The sequence below is a fragment of the Phaethon lepturus genome, unplaced genomic scaffold (assembly GCF_000687285.1).
Source record: "Phaethon lepturus isolate BGI_N335 unplaced genomic scaffold, ASM68728v1 scaffold18970, whole genome shotgun sequence".
Taxonomy (NCBI): domain Eukaryota; kingdom Metazoa; phylum Chordata; class Aves; order Phaethontiformes; family Phaethontidae; genus Phaethon; species Phaethon lepturus.
The window spans coordinates 1,962-17,572 of NW_010510001.1; the positions used below are offsets into that span (position 1 = coordinate 1,962).

Here is a 15,611-nt window from a genome sequence, read left to right on the forward strand (position 1 = left end):
GCCATGAGCCATCCAAAGTCCTGAAGATAAAGAGCAGTGAGAGACAAGTTCTTCATCTCTATGTGTCTGTATCTCACCTGGAGAAAGCTGAGTGTTGCCTGAAATTGGGAGGAATGAAGTGGAAGGCATGCGACTTCTGTCCTGGGACAGAAAGGAGGCAGGAAAGGAAAAGCTATTTTTAGGTACATGTGAAGGGACTGCCTAGCTCTGTAAACATTTGGGCCATTCCTATGGCTCACACTGGAATTGACAGTGCCTCCAACACAGGCTAAGACAACCCACTCTTCGTTAGACCCCCTGGTAGGAATTCCTTCTTACCTTTGTATTCAAGATCTTGAGAGAGAGAAAATCCCAGTCTTGACATTGACTCGAGTCAAGGTCTCAAAATGTAAGGTTGCCTCATGGAGAAGGACGGAAATGAACAGGAAAGGGGATGCAAAATAAGTCAAGAAGAAGAAACATAAAAGCAAGAAATACTAAAAAAACTAGAGCCCAGAATCTGATTAGGGGCAGCCAGAATCCAGGTGCACTCACGCCTTAACGCCCAGAGCCAGGGATTTTAGCAAAGCACAGCAAAAATACTTGCTGGGAAGATGGGGCTAGCTATCTTCAGCTGAGTTCCTCTCCCTCTGCCTGGTGGGAGCCGTGCTCGTCACATCTAGTGCAGTAGTTCAGAGGATGCTGGTTTTGGTTGCCAATGCACACCCAAGTGACCTGCCCGACACACCAGGAGTTACAGGCAGCGTGTGCTCCTGGAGATCAGAGGGGACGACCAAGGGCTCTGCCCTAAAGACCTTGGCTACAGTAGTTGAAGTTGTGGCTAAGTCATCACCTCGCCTTCAGTGGTGATCAGATGCCAAGATCAGCGCTAGAGGAGTTGTGTATTCTCCTCTGGGGAAGCCGAATTGGGTGAGGGGTGTATCCTGGCACTTAAAGTAGGCGGAGTGGGACTTACCGCTGTGAGCAGTCACTGTGCCTTCCCACGGTGTGCCTGGGGGCTTGGTGTCCGTCTGGCTGGGTAGACATGTAACATTCCTTTTCCAGGTACAACCTCCAGCACTGTAATCCAAATCAAAATTTTAAGTGTGTACAGTTTTGTTGAATGCAGAATACTGTAAGCATAATTTTTAGAGCTTACTCATGTTGGAAGATGAGATTTGGATTGTGTAGCCTGTCATAAAATGAAAAATCTGCCTAGTAATCATATCTAATTATTACTTTATTTTGTCACTGTATGTTTATGATTGTCTCTTCTGTAGAGTATCTTTACAAATGGATATAAGGCCATGCTGTCTGACACCAAAGCGCATTCTTCCTCAGAAAATAATACAGTTAAGAGAAAATATTTGGTCTTTTTCTAGTTATGACCCAGTATTTTAGTTTCACTTCCTCTCTCTGTATTAGGTGACTTACTTATCTATTTGGGAATTCTCCAACTCGATCAGAATGTGATTGCTTTAGGATAGGTTATGAGATTTTTAAAAATCATTATTAAATCAAAGCCAATAACCATTACAGAACCGTGATACTAGAAAATAGTAATAAAAATTGGTCATGCATTAAGAATCCACATCTATAGATACAGGTATAGATATACTGTCAGAGCAAGGTACAGATTTAGCAGTATTTGGGCAGCTGTAGATACCTAAAAGCATAAGGCTAAGCAGCATTAATTTTAAAGGGGCATAGATTTTCACTACTTTTTAGCTTCGAATGATGTGCTGTGCGTGTTCGAGAAAAAAAGAAAGGAGAGAGGAGCAGCAAAAGGTCTGAAGGATGAAAAACCCTTCCCATTCTGCTTGCAAGCCTGTACCCGCCACCAGAAAATGGCTGCGGAGTTCCAACTTCTCTATCACAAGGGCTGTTCAGCAAGCAAATGTCTGATTATGGTATAGCAGTTCTAATACTCTTCTATTCTCCTACGCTCTTATAATCAATTGTGTTTGAGAATGGGCATGACAAAACTTCTTGCTCATCGCGCAATCTTTCCATTATTTTCTTTACCTTGTGGCAGTGCTTGGATTTGTTAACATCTTGGGCTCTCCTTTGCATCTTCCTGAAATAAGATAAATGCTCACAAAAAAACCTGCAGAGGAAAAGACAAGGAATGACACCATCCTGCAGAATTTAACATAACTGGATATGACTTCATGAAGACAAATCTACGAAAGAAAATTGATTGGTCATTTATTCAATCAGTGTAGTTGCTCTGCTTCTAAGCTGTTATATTGATGTGTGTCTTCTCCTGTTCCTTCATCAGGAATTAATCTCTTCACTATTATATATCGATACAATAATACCTCTGAGAGAGGTCTCGGGGTGCTCCATGGTATTGTACCCTAGACAGGAAACTTCCAAAGCAGTCTTAGTTTCAGATTTTCACTGTTGTGGTTCACCAGTACAGACAGACAAATGAATATGCACATTTCTGATGTACTCTTAACAAAAAATATCCCTTTCAAATGGTCTTTCATCAAACTTCTGGGTTAAAATTTACTTACTGCAATGTTTTGCTGAATTTCATCGTGAAGATTGCTTGTTATCCATGCCAACTCAGGGACCCAGTTTCAGGTGGTTGGCTGCAGGATTGAGGACCTATTCACAAACACATAGAAATCCCATTAACTTCATACTTTTAACTATGTCCTAAGCTTTGATGCTAAAACAGCTAAAAGCCTGTTTCTCCGTTTCTTCCCTTTCAGAACGCCAGTACTGGGGCTCAGACCTGCAGCTTCCTGAAATGCCTTTTGAAGAAGTCATGTACAATGACGAAAGCACGTACAAGTGGCTGTGCACCCTAAAGAAAGTAGGAATCGTGCTACTAACAGGAGCTGCTACTAGGCAGGGAGAGTTGGTTAAACTTGGCCACAGGATTGGGTTCCTGCGTCTCACTTTTTATGGGTGAGTTTGATTTTTAATATCCTTGCTTTGCCGGATGTGGAATCACCTCTGACGTACTTCAGCTTGCTGGACCTATTTTGTGGATTAATTTATTAAAATAAGGTGAAATTACTTTTTTTCTCTGCATGTTAGAAAATGTGTCATCAATTAATATTCTGCGTGACAGGATTGCTTTGCTGTCACAGGGAGGGTGTGTAAAGAAGAGCAGCGGTAACATTAAGAGCTGAAAGAAGGAAAAATGCCTGAAAACAGATGATGTCAAATAAAAGATAACCACAAGATAGCTGTACTTATCCATAGCATGGAAGAAAATTAAAAACTTAATCCAGTCCCTTTCTGAATAGAGGAAGTTGTCTGTACTGAAACTTTTTCTTAGCCTGATATGGAAATGTAATGGAAATAGGTAAGACTTAGATGATGTTATTGGGTCTCACATCACCAAGAGGATGGGCAGAGTGCCCATTTCCCCTCTTTGAACTGAATATGCTCTGGAAAGGCACAACCAGTCCCAGCAAGCATTTTTTTAAGACTGCTTTTTTTGCAAAAGTAAAAGCTCCACCTGCAGGAGTGCAAGCAGGAACTTGTAAATCAACCTTTTGATGCGAAGAGGTGATAAAGGTGAACCTCTACCTCCTCACACACTTACTAGGCGATGGTAGCTCACATCTTGCTGAGCTGAGTCAGTGACCTCCATCTAGCTAAGTGAAGGAACAGCATTATTAGCTAACATATTGCCCTGTCCGTCACACCCAGCTGTTGGTATAATTTTTTAAAACATACATAAAAAAAATTATTACTTGGACATGCACTTGTTCTTAAAAAAAAAGATGAAAATAGATAGTAACACTTAAACACAATTGTGATTTCTTGGTGCCTGAATAACCACCAAAACCAGAACATTCAGGGGTTTCCATCTGAAAAGGTCCCTTCTCCCCCATAATAGAATGATGGATAATAAAAAATACAGCAAGAGTTCTCTTTCACATGGATTTGCCTCTAGTTCAAAGAATAAGCAAAAAAAAACATGTGGGTAATCACCGGTGTCTCCTCCTTTGTCTAGGAAAAAAAGCTAAAATAAATAGAAGTGGGGAAAAAAATTCAACCTTGGCCAGAAAAACCACATTCCCTCAAGACCGCAAGTCAGAAAGGAAAGATTTTCTGCCCCTTAACACTCCTGTGTGAAGGCACGTATGAGCCTCACATCTGAGGAGCAGTGCAATGCAGGTGAGGTTGGTAAAAGCGGCACTGTGATACCAGGAAAAATACATTAACTTGGAATCTTAATTGTGAGGTGAAGGGGAGGAAGATGAACAAAAGGTCCTCTCTTCAAGCTATGATGCTTATTAAGACTTACTGTTGCATCTTCATTTTGCAAGTATCATTCCATCATCAGCTATGGGAAAAGATGTCATTGATGCTGCCAGCTTTTACATCTACTGAACAATTTCTAAGAGGCAGAGAAATAGCTGCTGTGATACACTAGCAACTTCTAGCATAAGTTGCTTCTGACCCAGTTGCCATCCTTCATTTTTGTTTCATTATGTTGAAAGTCAACCTCGTTTCAATCAGGAAAGCTGGCTCAAGAAACCTAGAAATTGTCAGAAACTGAAGTGAACACATAGCACGTAGAACAGCCTGTGAGAATGGCATTTTAAGATCCTTTTTTTTCCTATTGTCTTCCAAAAAGAGGAGATGGAGACAGTAACTGCTTTAAAATACCATGACTATTATGAAGCTTTTTTATCAGTTCCAGCAGCCATGGTAAATATTTGTAAAGCTTTAAAGGGAGTAATGTATAAATGTACTAGGGTAGTTAAGATAATGTCCTTTCATTAAGGTGTGGTTTCCTCTTTCTGCTTACAGTGCCAGAAGGAAAAGTGGTTTTCAAAGTTAACTGGGATTCAGTCGGGTTAACACGACTGAAATGAATGGGGGCAGAACCCCCTGCTCAGCTCGAAACCTCATCCAGTGCTACGAAACCTTTTCTACCATTAAAAGCATTCCTAGTGTCAAGCACGTCTGTGTTTGGCGGTCTACTATGGTCTCAATTTAAAAACTTGCATCATTATGAAAATACTCCTGCTTTCTATTTCTGTTTTGACAGAACATAACTGACACGAGGAGATTCTTAGGGGTATCCAATCCTGATCCTATCTGAGCGTATTTCACAGCTTTCCTCGGTAGCTGAAGGATGAAACATTCTTTCTGGTTTTATCCAGAGAGCTGCACAAGCATTTTGAGTCAGGAACATCCATAGCAAGCCCCAGAAAACAACACAGAAAGTTGGTTCTTTGTTAAAGCAAGCCACTGAAAGAAAACAGATCTCCAAAATACCTCAGAGGAGAGAAAAAACAAACAAAGCTGAACGACAAAAACCCCATACAACCCCTTCAACATATACCATGGATTTGTGCTTGGGTTACAACAGAACCTTTAATTACTTTCCTAAATTTCAGGGATGAGGAACTGGAACCTAGAAGAAGTTCCTAGGTCCTAAAATTGGAAATTATCTCTAAATCTTCTAGACTAATGTTCTTGACATGGCAGCCCACTGTATTTCACCATGTCCATTTGCTGAGCCCTGTAACATGTTTTTCACTAAGGGATTCAGAAGTTTTCGATATTTAATTCAGCAGTGTTGTAAGATTAAAAACAAATCTACCATTCTGCCTGGTACTCTGCCTCAGCTCTTAATCATCCTTGGTGTTGAAAATTACTGCCAACTCTCTCTCTGAAACTCTCTGCAGCATCCAGCTTGTGATAACTCTGCTATGTTTAAGAAAGACTGAAAAGTCCCTTACTATATAAATGTGCATTAACTGTTAGGATACTTTCCTTGTCTAAGCACAGCTAAGAAGAGATTTGGACTGCCCTAGGAAGACTTGCCAGTTTATCAGCCGTGTCATTAGAATGGGTTTTTTCCAATTAAAAAAAGTTAGTCTTGCCCCTCACTGACTCTTCCTTTGATAAGATTATAAACAATAACGATTGTTAAATGCTTCATCTTGTCTCAAGTCAGCTTGAATTAATGTTGACTCTCTTTAAAGATGGTTTCAAAAAACGTAATTTGTCAGGATGAGTTCTGAGTCTTGCGGGGGGGGGCAGGTGTTAAAAGTGTTTTAATACAGCCCGCAAAGAACCTCCTGCCCATTAATGCTCCATACAAGATCAAGGTTGAAATGTGACCTTAGTCCACAAGTGATGGTTAGAGCTCCATTCACTGTTTAAATCAGATTTACTATCGGTATTGATTAAACTTTATGTTTCCTTAAGTATTAGGATTCACAGTAGAGAAACAATAAAGAGTCTCCTTGCTTTTCCAAAACCTGTTTGCTAATTCATGCATTTATTAGGCTGCAGAATGAGTGTTTCACCGTTAAGAAAATTTTCCAGTTGACTAAGGATTCTGCATTTAAAAGAAAACATACTTAGTTGAGTTGAGTTTTGTTTTTTCTCTTTTGCTTTTTAAACACAGTTGTAATATTTGAAAGTCTTGAAGTCTGGTTTACATCATCCCAGTTGAGCCATCATGGTTAGATTTACTCTAGGTCATCTGACAGTTGCTAATTATGTTTCTATGTATGACTAGGTTGATTTTGCAATATTACATTAAAATCTGAAGAGCATAAGGTCAAAGTGAGCCTGACATCCAAAGACCAGTTTTGCAGACTGGTCTGGATTTCAGGTAACAAAAACCAGTTCTGCCACAGAGTAAAGTCAACGAGCTACGTACAGACCAAGGTCCAGCTCTGGGAAAAAAAGACTGGATGCTGCAGAGCTAAAGGACAGGCACAGTTACAAAAGGGGTGAGATGTGCATGATACAATATGCATATTAGCAGAGCCGAGACCTTCGAGGGGAGAACCCAAACTGTTGAATGCATTTTCTTTTTTAGAATATGTTGCCAACTTGCAAGGAGAGCAAGTAACTGTACACAGAAAGGCAGCCCGCTCTGGAGCTCAGAGCCAGGCTCAATGAGCTGATTTGGGGCGAGCGTGCTCTTCCTTACGTCTTGGCTTTCATTGCTGCAGTTCAGAGATCAGACACTGTTTAGCTGTCTCTGAGATGCACTGTAAGGATGCCTTTGTTAAGGCTACAGAGTAAAAGCATACCTACTCGAACACAACGCTCGCGGTGGTGCGAAGGGAAGCTGCCGGCACGGTACGGCGCAGTCACCCTGCCAAGGAGGTGCACAAGACGAGTTTGTTACCTGAATCGATGATCCTTGACCCAAAGCTTACTTGCAGGCAAAACCGCCACACCGCTTCTGAGCGCCGACTTCTCAATGCGTCGTGAGGCGTCGTTGGTTTATCTTTTATCTCTGTTTAAGAGGAGTTTCTCTGATCGCAAAGGCTGCAAACAGAAAGTTGGGTTGCAAAACGTTACACCTTTTCAGAAGAGTTGTTCTCCAGTTTGCTGCACAGCTATCAACCGAGCCTCCGTCCTCCCCGAGCCCATGCACATGTGGAGAGGCACGTATGTTGCAGCCTGACCGCTTCAGCAATGACAGGCTGCTCTCATCGCCATGCTGGCGATGCTAACGGTTACTGCTTTGTGTGTTTGGGGTTTTTTTAATGACCATGCTTTTTCCTTAAGAACTGTGCTTGGAGAATAAATAAAAAAAGAGAGAAGGAAGAAATCCCAAAATACAGGAAAATACAAGCAGGATCATGCAGAAAATTTCTATTGTTACGTGTAGTGGTTTAAGAAACTATCCATAAAGTATTTTTTAAAAAGTACGTCACAAAACTAGTTTCAAGTGTTTTAATTCAGATGTGTATGAAGTGGTAACTTGCTAAATGTGTCAGAAAGTAGTGACAGAACTGTATTGAAGCAGCTCAATAACACAGTGTTTGTTAAATGTGTAATTCATTCAAAACTTAAATGGTTTTGGCTTATTTTTTGGATATTTGGGGGTGTTTTACAAAGAACAAATTTCATAGTTTTTTGTCACCTATATCTGGAATCCAGCCTAAATATATTAAAGAGGAGAAGAGACTTCTTTCTGTATAGTATCTTTTCTCCTAATCTATCCTGTTTCATTTTCAGCTGTAGTTACTGTAGTACCTGGTCTTGTTGCTCTTACATCTTTCTTGCAGTGGCAGAAAATCCATTGAGTTTTCAGTCTTAACAACAGACTTAGAGCAGCATTTTATAGTCCACCTCTTTGCCTCTAAAACAGAAGTTCATTTCTTACTGGCATCCGATTCTGAGGTGGCTTTTAAAACTGTCATAAAATAATAACTTTGGGTAACTCCCTTGCTATTTCACTAGCAGCCAAATACAAGGCCTACTGAATATTATAAATAAAAGGATAAATTTGGAATTGGCAAGCTTGCCAAATAAAACATTACCTCAACCAGCTATAATTTTAAACGGAAATGTAACGGCAATGAATATAACCCTGACACATGGAAAAACAAAAGCCTTTTTTCTTGTCTAGATGTCTGTATGGTATATGCTGCCCAAAATGTCATTACTGTAAAAACTGGAAATGTTCTCTGTATCAGCCATAACACAACATCAAGGGGTTCCACACTTCTAAATTAACCTTTTTTCTTTACGTTACAGAGGCACAACTCCATTAACAAGGTCTCCAGTCACACCACAATTCGTTTCTCCAACTTCTCATGCCCGAGACCTTGTGCTCCTCCCCTGTTCTGAAGCCTTGACCAGGGCTTGGGGTGGCATGAAGAGCCTCCTTCGGGGCCCCAGCACTCCCACTGAAATAGCCAAACCACCTGCACCTCTCAGAGGGCTTCAGCTGCACCAGAATGCTTCAGTGGGCTCCGAATCTCTTATGAAGGAGACTTAGCACTTTATTAAAGTGCAAGACCAGATGATTGAAGCGTGGCTTCAGTCCCTAGTGCAGCAGTTTTGCAAGACTAAGGATCTAACAGCCAGGCTAGTTTTCTGCTCGGGGACACTGAGCCCACATTGCCACTTAATGCAAAAAATTGCTACACCTGTCTGGTGCCAGATTTCCTTCTCTGTCAAACAGCCCGAGCAGCTGATGTTAAAATCTGACCCCCATTACAAAACCGTAAACCAGTCCACCCCACTTTGCTCTCCCTAAGGGCCAAGAGTCCTCTGACATTACCTGCATTTTCTTCCTTCACTTCTCGCGCGCTCTCCCCATGACTGAGTGGATACTTCAGGTCAGCTGACACTTTAACAAAGTAAGGCTGATTCTTCCACGTTCAGCGCCGAGCTCCCTATTAGCATCGCTGACTTCAGGTCAGTAACTTTAGCCTTGACCAAAGCTCCTTGTGTAGAAGGAAAGCTCCCAGGGACCAGCTCCCCTCGCAAAGCCTGGCAGCGCGAAAGCACTGACCGCTGTCGCAAAACCTTACAATGATTTTACAAAGTACTACTGTTCCAGCAATTGTATATATTGCATATAAATAAGACAGTTAAAATGTGTTAAATTGTTTTAGAACCATCAAGTGACACCAAAGCCTTTGAAGACATAATGAAGCTAGCTACCCTCAACACTAACGACAAGGATGATGATAATAATGGGCTATTGCGGGGCTGTAAAATTGGGAACTGTGGACCTGTGGTTGAAATTATCATACCTGAGTACTGAAGTCATGTCCTGATGAATATGTGCTATACCAAATAATAAAAATTATTTCTCCCAGGCAGTTAAGCACACTTGCAAATATTCAAGGGGTTTTCCCCCTGGCAATTTCCAAAATTTAGTTTTAGCATTTTGCATAGTTTTCAGTTGCATACTAAATATCAGTCCTGGAACAAAAGTGTTTGTATACTGTATAAAAATCATTTTGGTCCGCATGTTCTTTAGCCTATTTTCTTTTTAAACTATTATTAAGAAGCAATGCTAGACACACGCCATCTGAAACATATTTGGTCTATAGTACTTCACAAGGGAAAATGAGTTTCATATTTTCTTTTAAGTCACTTATGTTCCTGTGATTATGTGGACTGCGTATGGCGGCGTACACTTTTCCAGGAAAACGTCTGGATCTGTAACACGCGTCTGCCGAGGGCTGTCTTCAGTCGTGTGAGCTCTGTACCAACAAAACGGGTGGTTCCTGGTCTTAAATTCTCCTGCATGGTGTGTCACTTGAAACAGATGCTGCTTGTGCTGCAATGCGATGTATTCATGTCTTTGTCACGTAACTACGACTTTTTTTCCCCTGCAGTTATCAGTAAACTTTTTTACTGAATTTTGTCAAATTTCCAGACAGAAACTCTGTAACAAAATAAATGAGGGTAGTTCTTAGAGTCAGAGAAAGGGAAGAAGTTACAGGCTTTCACCAAGACATCTTCCTTTAGCAACAAGTCTTCAAGTTACAGGAAAGATCCTCCTGCAAAGGATACTCTCTATTTTCTAAGATCATAAAGCTTTAAAAATAATTCTTGGGGAAAGTTACATAGCATTTAACAATTTCATATTTCATTGATAATGTGCTCTACCTGGCAGGGAAATTGGAAGGTTGATAAAAAGAAGTGGGCCAACTTCCACTCTCTTATTTCTGAAGCCTCAGTAATAAGATGATGATTTATCCTGGCAGATTCCTCCTGGTCAGTGTCTTCAGCTGATCTCTGCATTCAGCAAAGTGCCGCCACTGGCAAGCCATCATTCTTCTAGCTACTACACTGGGGCCAGATGTCCCTTGGCACACTTCAGTTTCTAGCTTGAATCGAGGGCTGCTGAAATAAGCCTTATTTGCTGGGGTGGGGGACACTGCTAAATAATTATTCCTGAATAATTTTACAATGTTTTCATGTTCAAAGATGGAACGACTGTCTTGTACTGTGCTTTCACAGTTTCAGTGTGTACTGCCTGGCATGCTGGCTTGCTGTTTTAGCATGTTTTCTCTTTTCCCTTTCATTATAAAGACCAACTTGGCAAGTGCAAGACAAAGTAGATGCTAACAATGTGGCTTACACAACTGGGAAGCTATGTTTTCACACCGATTACCCTGTTCTGCAGCATCCACCTGGGGTAAGGTGAACCCACCAACTTTTTTACAACACAAATTTTGTCTTAAAATCTGAATTTTGTCTTAAAAGAGCAATATAAAGTAAGGATATATTAATCTGCATGTAACAATCTCGATACATAAGGTATGCAATATATACATTATGATGTAATTTCAGCATAACAAACCCGTTATGTGTGCCATAATTTTTAAGTGGAAACTCACAAAGTACTGCGAGTACTACCATATGAGAAAGCATTAGGTCCTGTATGTGCTTTTGGTACCGTTTTCATCATATTGAAGAAGTTGGGCGTCTAGATGTTGTAGTCAAGTTGTGACATTTTAGGACACATCTGGTCACCTCAGGAGGAGAACATATTAGAAGAAATATGATTAAGGTGTTGTTTTCTATGAATTAAGTTAGACACGTATTTGCCCCTTCGTAATAGCAAAAAAGGGGCATTCTGTAAAGCTGGACAACAACCATTGGAAATACATTTTCACCTGGTCCCTGTCATATCAAATCCTGATCCACATAATTCACCAGAGAAATGGAAAGTAGTAGGAACAGGTACAAAGGAACTAAAGATAATCCTGGAAAAGTTTGCATCCATAAGCTTCATACCTACAACTTCCCCTTCTAATATTTTGGAGTACTTTGTGTCAGTTGTTTCTATAATTAAACAAAAAAAGCAATGTAATTTATCAACAAGTAAGTGCCAAATACTTCACACTAACATCACTAAAATCATTTAGATGCTGTTCATTGATGTGGAGTAAGAGTGGAATAGGGCTTCATTAATACACTTCAGTTTCCCCCTTCATCGCCATCGTCAAGGTCTGTGGGTCTAGCTGGTGAGGAGATTCTGGGACAAACCCTGTTCTCTGCTCCTCTTTCTGCTCCTGGGATTTTTTTTGTTTTTTCTCCTAGTGGTCTCAGAAATATTTCACCGTCATGGAAGGGAAAGGTGAACGCTGTTACTGCTGGTATGAAAGATATATTTTGTGCAGTTTGGCTGAGATGAACGGTTACACTTTGTGTGGTGCTGGGCTCTCTAATGCCATGGAGAGTTTTACTGCCTGTGTCAGCAGCTCAGATTTACACTGGTGCAACCAAGAGCCCAGGTTAGGCTTTGTGCTCCATCTCATGCCTTGGCAATTTCACTGCGAAGTGAAATGAAACTGTCTTAATCCTACTTTATGGTAGAGACACTGGGCTTGTTGCCTTCTACGAGAGCCACCTTTTCCCCTCCATGAGCAGATAACTCACAGTAGGTTTTGTTTCTGCAAGAGAAAACTAATCCTCCTTTGTTGAGATAAGATTGCAACGCATTTAAAATACGACTGCCGCAAAGAGGGACTCAAAGGAGAGAAGCGAGCCCAGAGCTTTGCAGTTGACTCACAGGTTGCAAGCGCCAGAAGATACCCCAAATGGGATGGATTTATGAACATGCTACTTTAATTTTCTGCCTGTGTGATAGCGGTGGCAGAAGCTGCAATAATGGGAACGCGGTCTTCTGCTGGCAAAAAAACAACCAAAGAAAAAAACTGAGAACCACAGATATGAGGGAACTGATACTAATGATCTGTTAAATATGCAAGCTAATTCTTCTCGTAATGAGATGTTAATTCATTCCAGGTTCAGTTTCTCCACTGTATAAAGCAAACAGCTGCAGGAGGTGAAAGTGAAGCTGTAGATGGATTTCACGTATCCAACAAGCTGAAGAAACAAAACCCTCAAGCGTATCAGATCCTGTCCTCTACTGCTGTAGACTATACAGATGTTGGGGTGGACTACTGTGATTTTGCTGTGCAATGTAAACAAAGGATTATAGAGTGAGTAGTTTCAACAACATCGAAAAATAAAATCCCTGTGGTATGGTGGAGTACATGGTGGTGGGAGAAGGTCTGCTCCTGCCACCTTGTGGGGAACCGCTGGTTTAACCTGGTCTGTAGTTTTTTGGGGTTTGTTTTTTTTTCGGTTGGTTGGGTTTTTTGCCAGTGTATTACTTGTTCTTTGCTTTGTACCACCACAGCATAGTTTTCCATATTTTGTTTTGCCACACAGCAGCAAGAAGTGGTGGTAATTAGAGCAATTCCTCGGTACAGACGCAGCTTAACAGCAGCTGGGTCTGTTACTAAATTCCAGCTGATGTACCTCTGCATCGTGCCAAAGAGAGGTCATAATTTGAAGCATTTAGATTAAGAACAATGTATTATAAAAAGCTCAAATGCAAATGATCACAATCTCTTCTGAATTTAAGGAGTTTACAAGTCTACAATTAAAGTGTGTAGAATGTAGATGTTTGAGGAATCAAGTGTCTGCACTTTCTCCTGATTATCCCTTTTCCTAATTAGGCTTAATTATAAAAATCCAACCCAATAACAATCTGAATTTCTCTACAGAAACATACTGAAATTCCGGCAGGAGAGTTCAGTTGCTGTTTAACCATCTTAAAACATTTCACTAACAAAATAAATAATACATTCCTTTTCCTTTCCTTCTCTGTTTCATAGTGTGGATTCCAGAGGCCAAGCAATTCGCATCAATTATAATAATGCAACAAGAGACACAGTGTTTGACATACCAGCTGAAAAAGTGAGGCCATTTTATGCAGCTCTAAAGGAATTTGATGATTTATTAAACAGCACAGAACACAAGTTTACTTATAAGCTGAAACCAGGTCAGTAAGTTGCTTCTCCTCGTAGTGATTTTTCACATGATTTTCTTAAGAGTCAACACAGTTGAGCATTGTTAGCACTGGTACTGCGAGGAAATTGCAGTCCTTCTCTCACCTATTTTATTTCCTATTGCATCCTTACATTCATCTCATAGATTTCTTCTGCCATTATTACACTATAAAGAAAAAAAAAAAGGCAGGAGGGGAGAGAGTCTATCTATTGATTAGTCCGATGTATCTTTATATTACGTCAAAAACCCATACCATAAAGGAAATTGTAACTTGTCATCTGAATAGCACCACAGATGGGAAGGATCACGTGTCGGGGTGCTGTGCCAGCCCAGTTCAGTGGCTGTTCACTAAGCGATACACAATCGCATATTTTTTCCTCGGCTTCGTTGGATGCAGAGCATGGACGTTAAGCCAAATGACACGTCTGTCTTTACGACACTTTAATTTGTTAGTGGGGCACCTTCCCAATGGCTGCGGGGGTCGCAGGACGCCTGGAAGATGACACAGATGCCTCATGTGGGTAACGCGGAACGGCGCCGCGGGGAGTTGAGTTACCATCTTTGCTGACGCCGAACGCCGGCGTAATGCCGGGTGAACTACCGAAGGCCGCCGCTGCTCTGCTGCTTTTTCTGGGTGGTTTATGTGAGACACCTGGAGGCAGATTTGCAGAAGTGCCAAGTGCTCTACCCTTCAGCTAGAGTCGTACAAGGCTGCGCTTTGGGCATAAAACGTGCTGCAAAAATGGCCTTTACTCTTTAAAAGTCAGTCCGTGCACATATTTAACTTATTTGGCCTTAATCTCTCTTCTTCCGTTCCCCAGCTATAAAATAAAAATGTGAATAGCCCCTCATCTCTCAAGAGATGTTACAAAAGTAAATTCATTAGTGCATCCGACTGCCTCATGTACTATGATGCTAGTGTCTTTAAAATGTTATGAGGAAATGAATCTCTGCTGGGAACATGCAATAAAATAATTTATAAGATCACATAGAAAATGGTAAAACAAAGTACCTCACATTACATTAATACCATCCATCCCATCAATTAACACACCAAAATGGTGGTAGAGGGGAGGGGGAGGAGGAAAAAAAAGATTATAAGGTTATTTAATTAGAGATTTATCATAATGGTGGCACACAAGGGAGGAAAATTAAAATGGCATGCTAGCCTTAATTATGTGACTTCCTAATTTTCAATGGCTTGACTTCGTTCTCGTAAGATTCTCTTAACAGGGTCAGTAATGCAGGTTACGTATAGTACAAATAGTACCACAGTATCAAATAAAAATCATCCTAGTGGCTTTTACCCTTTTTATCCTTCCTGTGGATTTGCTGTAGTCGCCTTGCTCCTCCAGGCCTGCTTTTCTCAGCGTGGACTCCCCTACCATTCTGCTTTTTAACTCTTGATTATACAAAAAATGAAGCAGGGGTCAAAAGGGACCTGCCTTCTCTGGGTGAGAATGACCAGCTAAATTAAAATTACTGCATCAGTACTGCGGATCTCCAGCTGAGCTACTTGAAATCATTGCTCCCTAACTGTTGATATAAATCCCCCTCCATGTTATCCGTTTGAAGGAATCAACTATAACGTGCCAAATACTAAACTTCATGCAATCTCTTTGTAGGTGACATAGTGACGTTTGATAACTGGCGCGTGCTTCATGGTCGCCAGAGCTACCAGTCGGGGTCAGAAGTGACTCGTCACCTGGAAGGTGCCTATGCAGACTGGGATGTGGTCATGTCAAGGCTCCGGCTCCTCAGGAAAAAGGTCCTGAATAGGGACTGAGCTTTCTTCTAACTAGAATGAGCAAACCCTAGATTGTCTAACCTCAAAAAAAAAAAACCAAAAAAACTGTGTTTTCTTTTCAGAAACTATCATCATGAATATCTTTTTGAGTTCCATAAGCTAAGAAACCTGTTGTTCGTAACAATTAAAGATTTGTCTGTGCCCTGGTCTTTGAATCTATAAAATGCATTGCTACCTCTGTCGGTTTATTTGCTTTTTAAAATCAGTGTGCAAAATTGCTTGAAAGATTATCGCTTTACTGGGCTGACTGGGTATCACA

The 15,611-nt window shown here is 40.9% G+C and overlaps 1 protein-coding gene across 1 annotated transcript; it reads left to right on the forward strand.

Annotated features, from left to right (window-relative positions):
• Positions 1 to 2,702: 2,702 nt before the first annotated feature.
• On the forward strand, positions 2,703 to 15,397 carry BBOX1 (butyrobetaine (gamma), 2-oxoglutarate dioxygenase (gamma-butyrobetaine hydroxylase) 1; the record flags this gene model as incomplete). Its single annotated transcript, XM_010294131.1, has 5 exons — positions 2,703 to 2,901; positions 10,771 to 10,876; positions 12,493 to 12,689; positions 13,371 to 13,537; positions 15,171 to 15,397. Coding segments are annotated over 5 exons (830 nt in total), but the record flags the coding sequence as incomplete, so codon positions are not given.
• Positions 15,398 to 15,611: the final 214 nt, after the last annotated feature.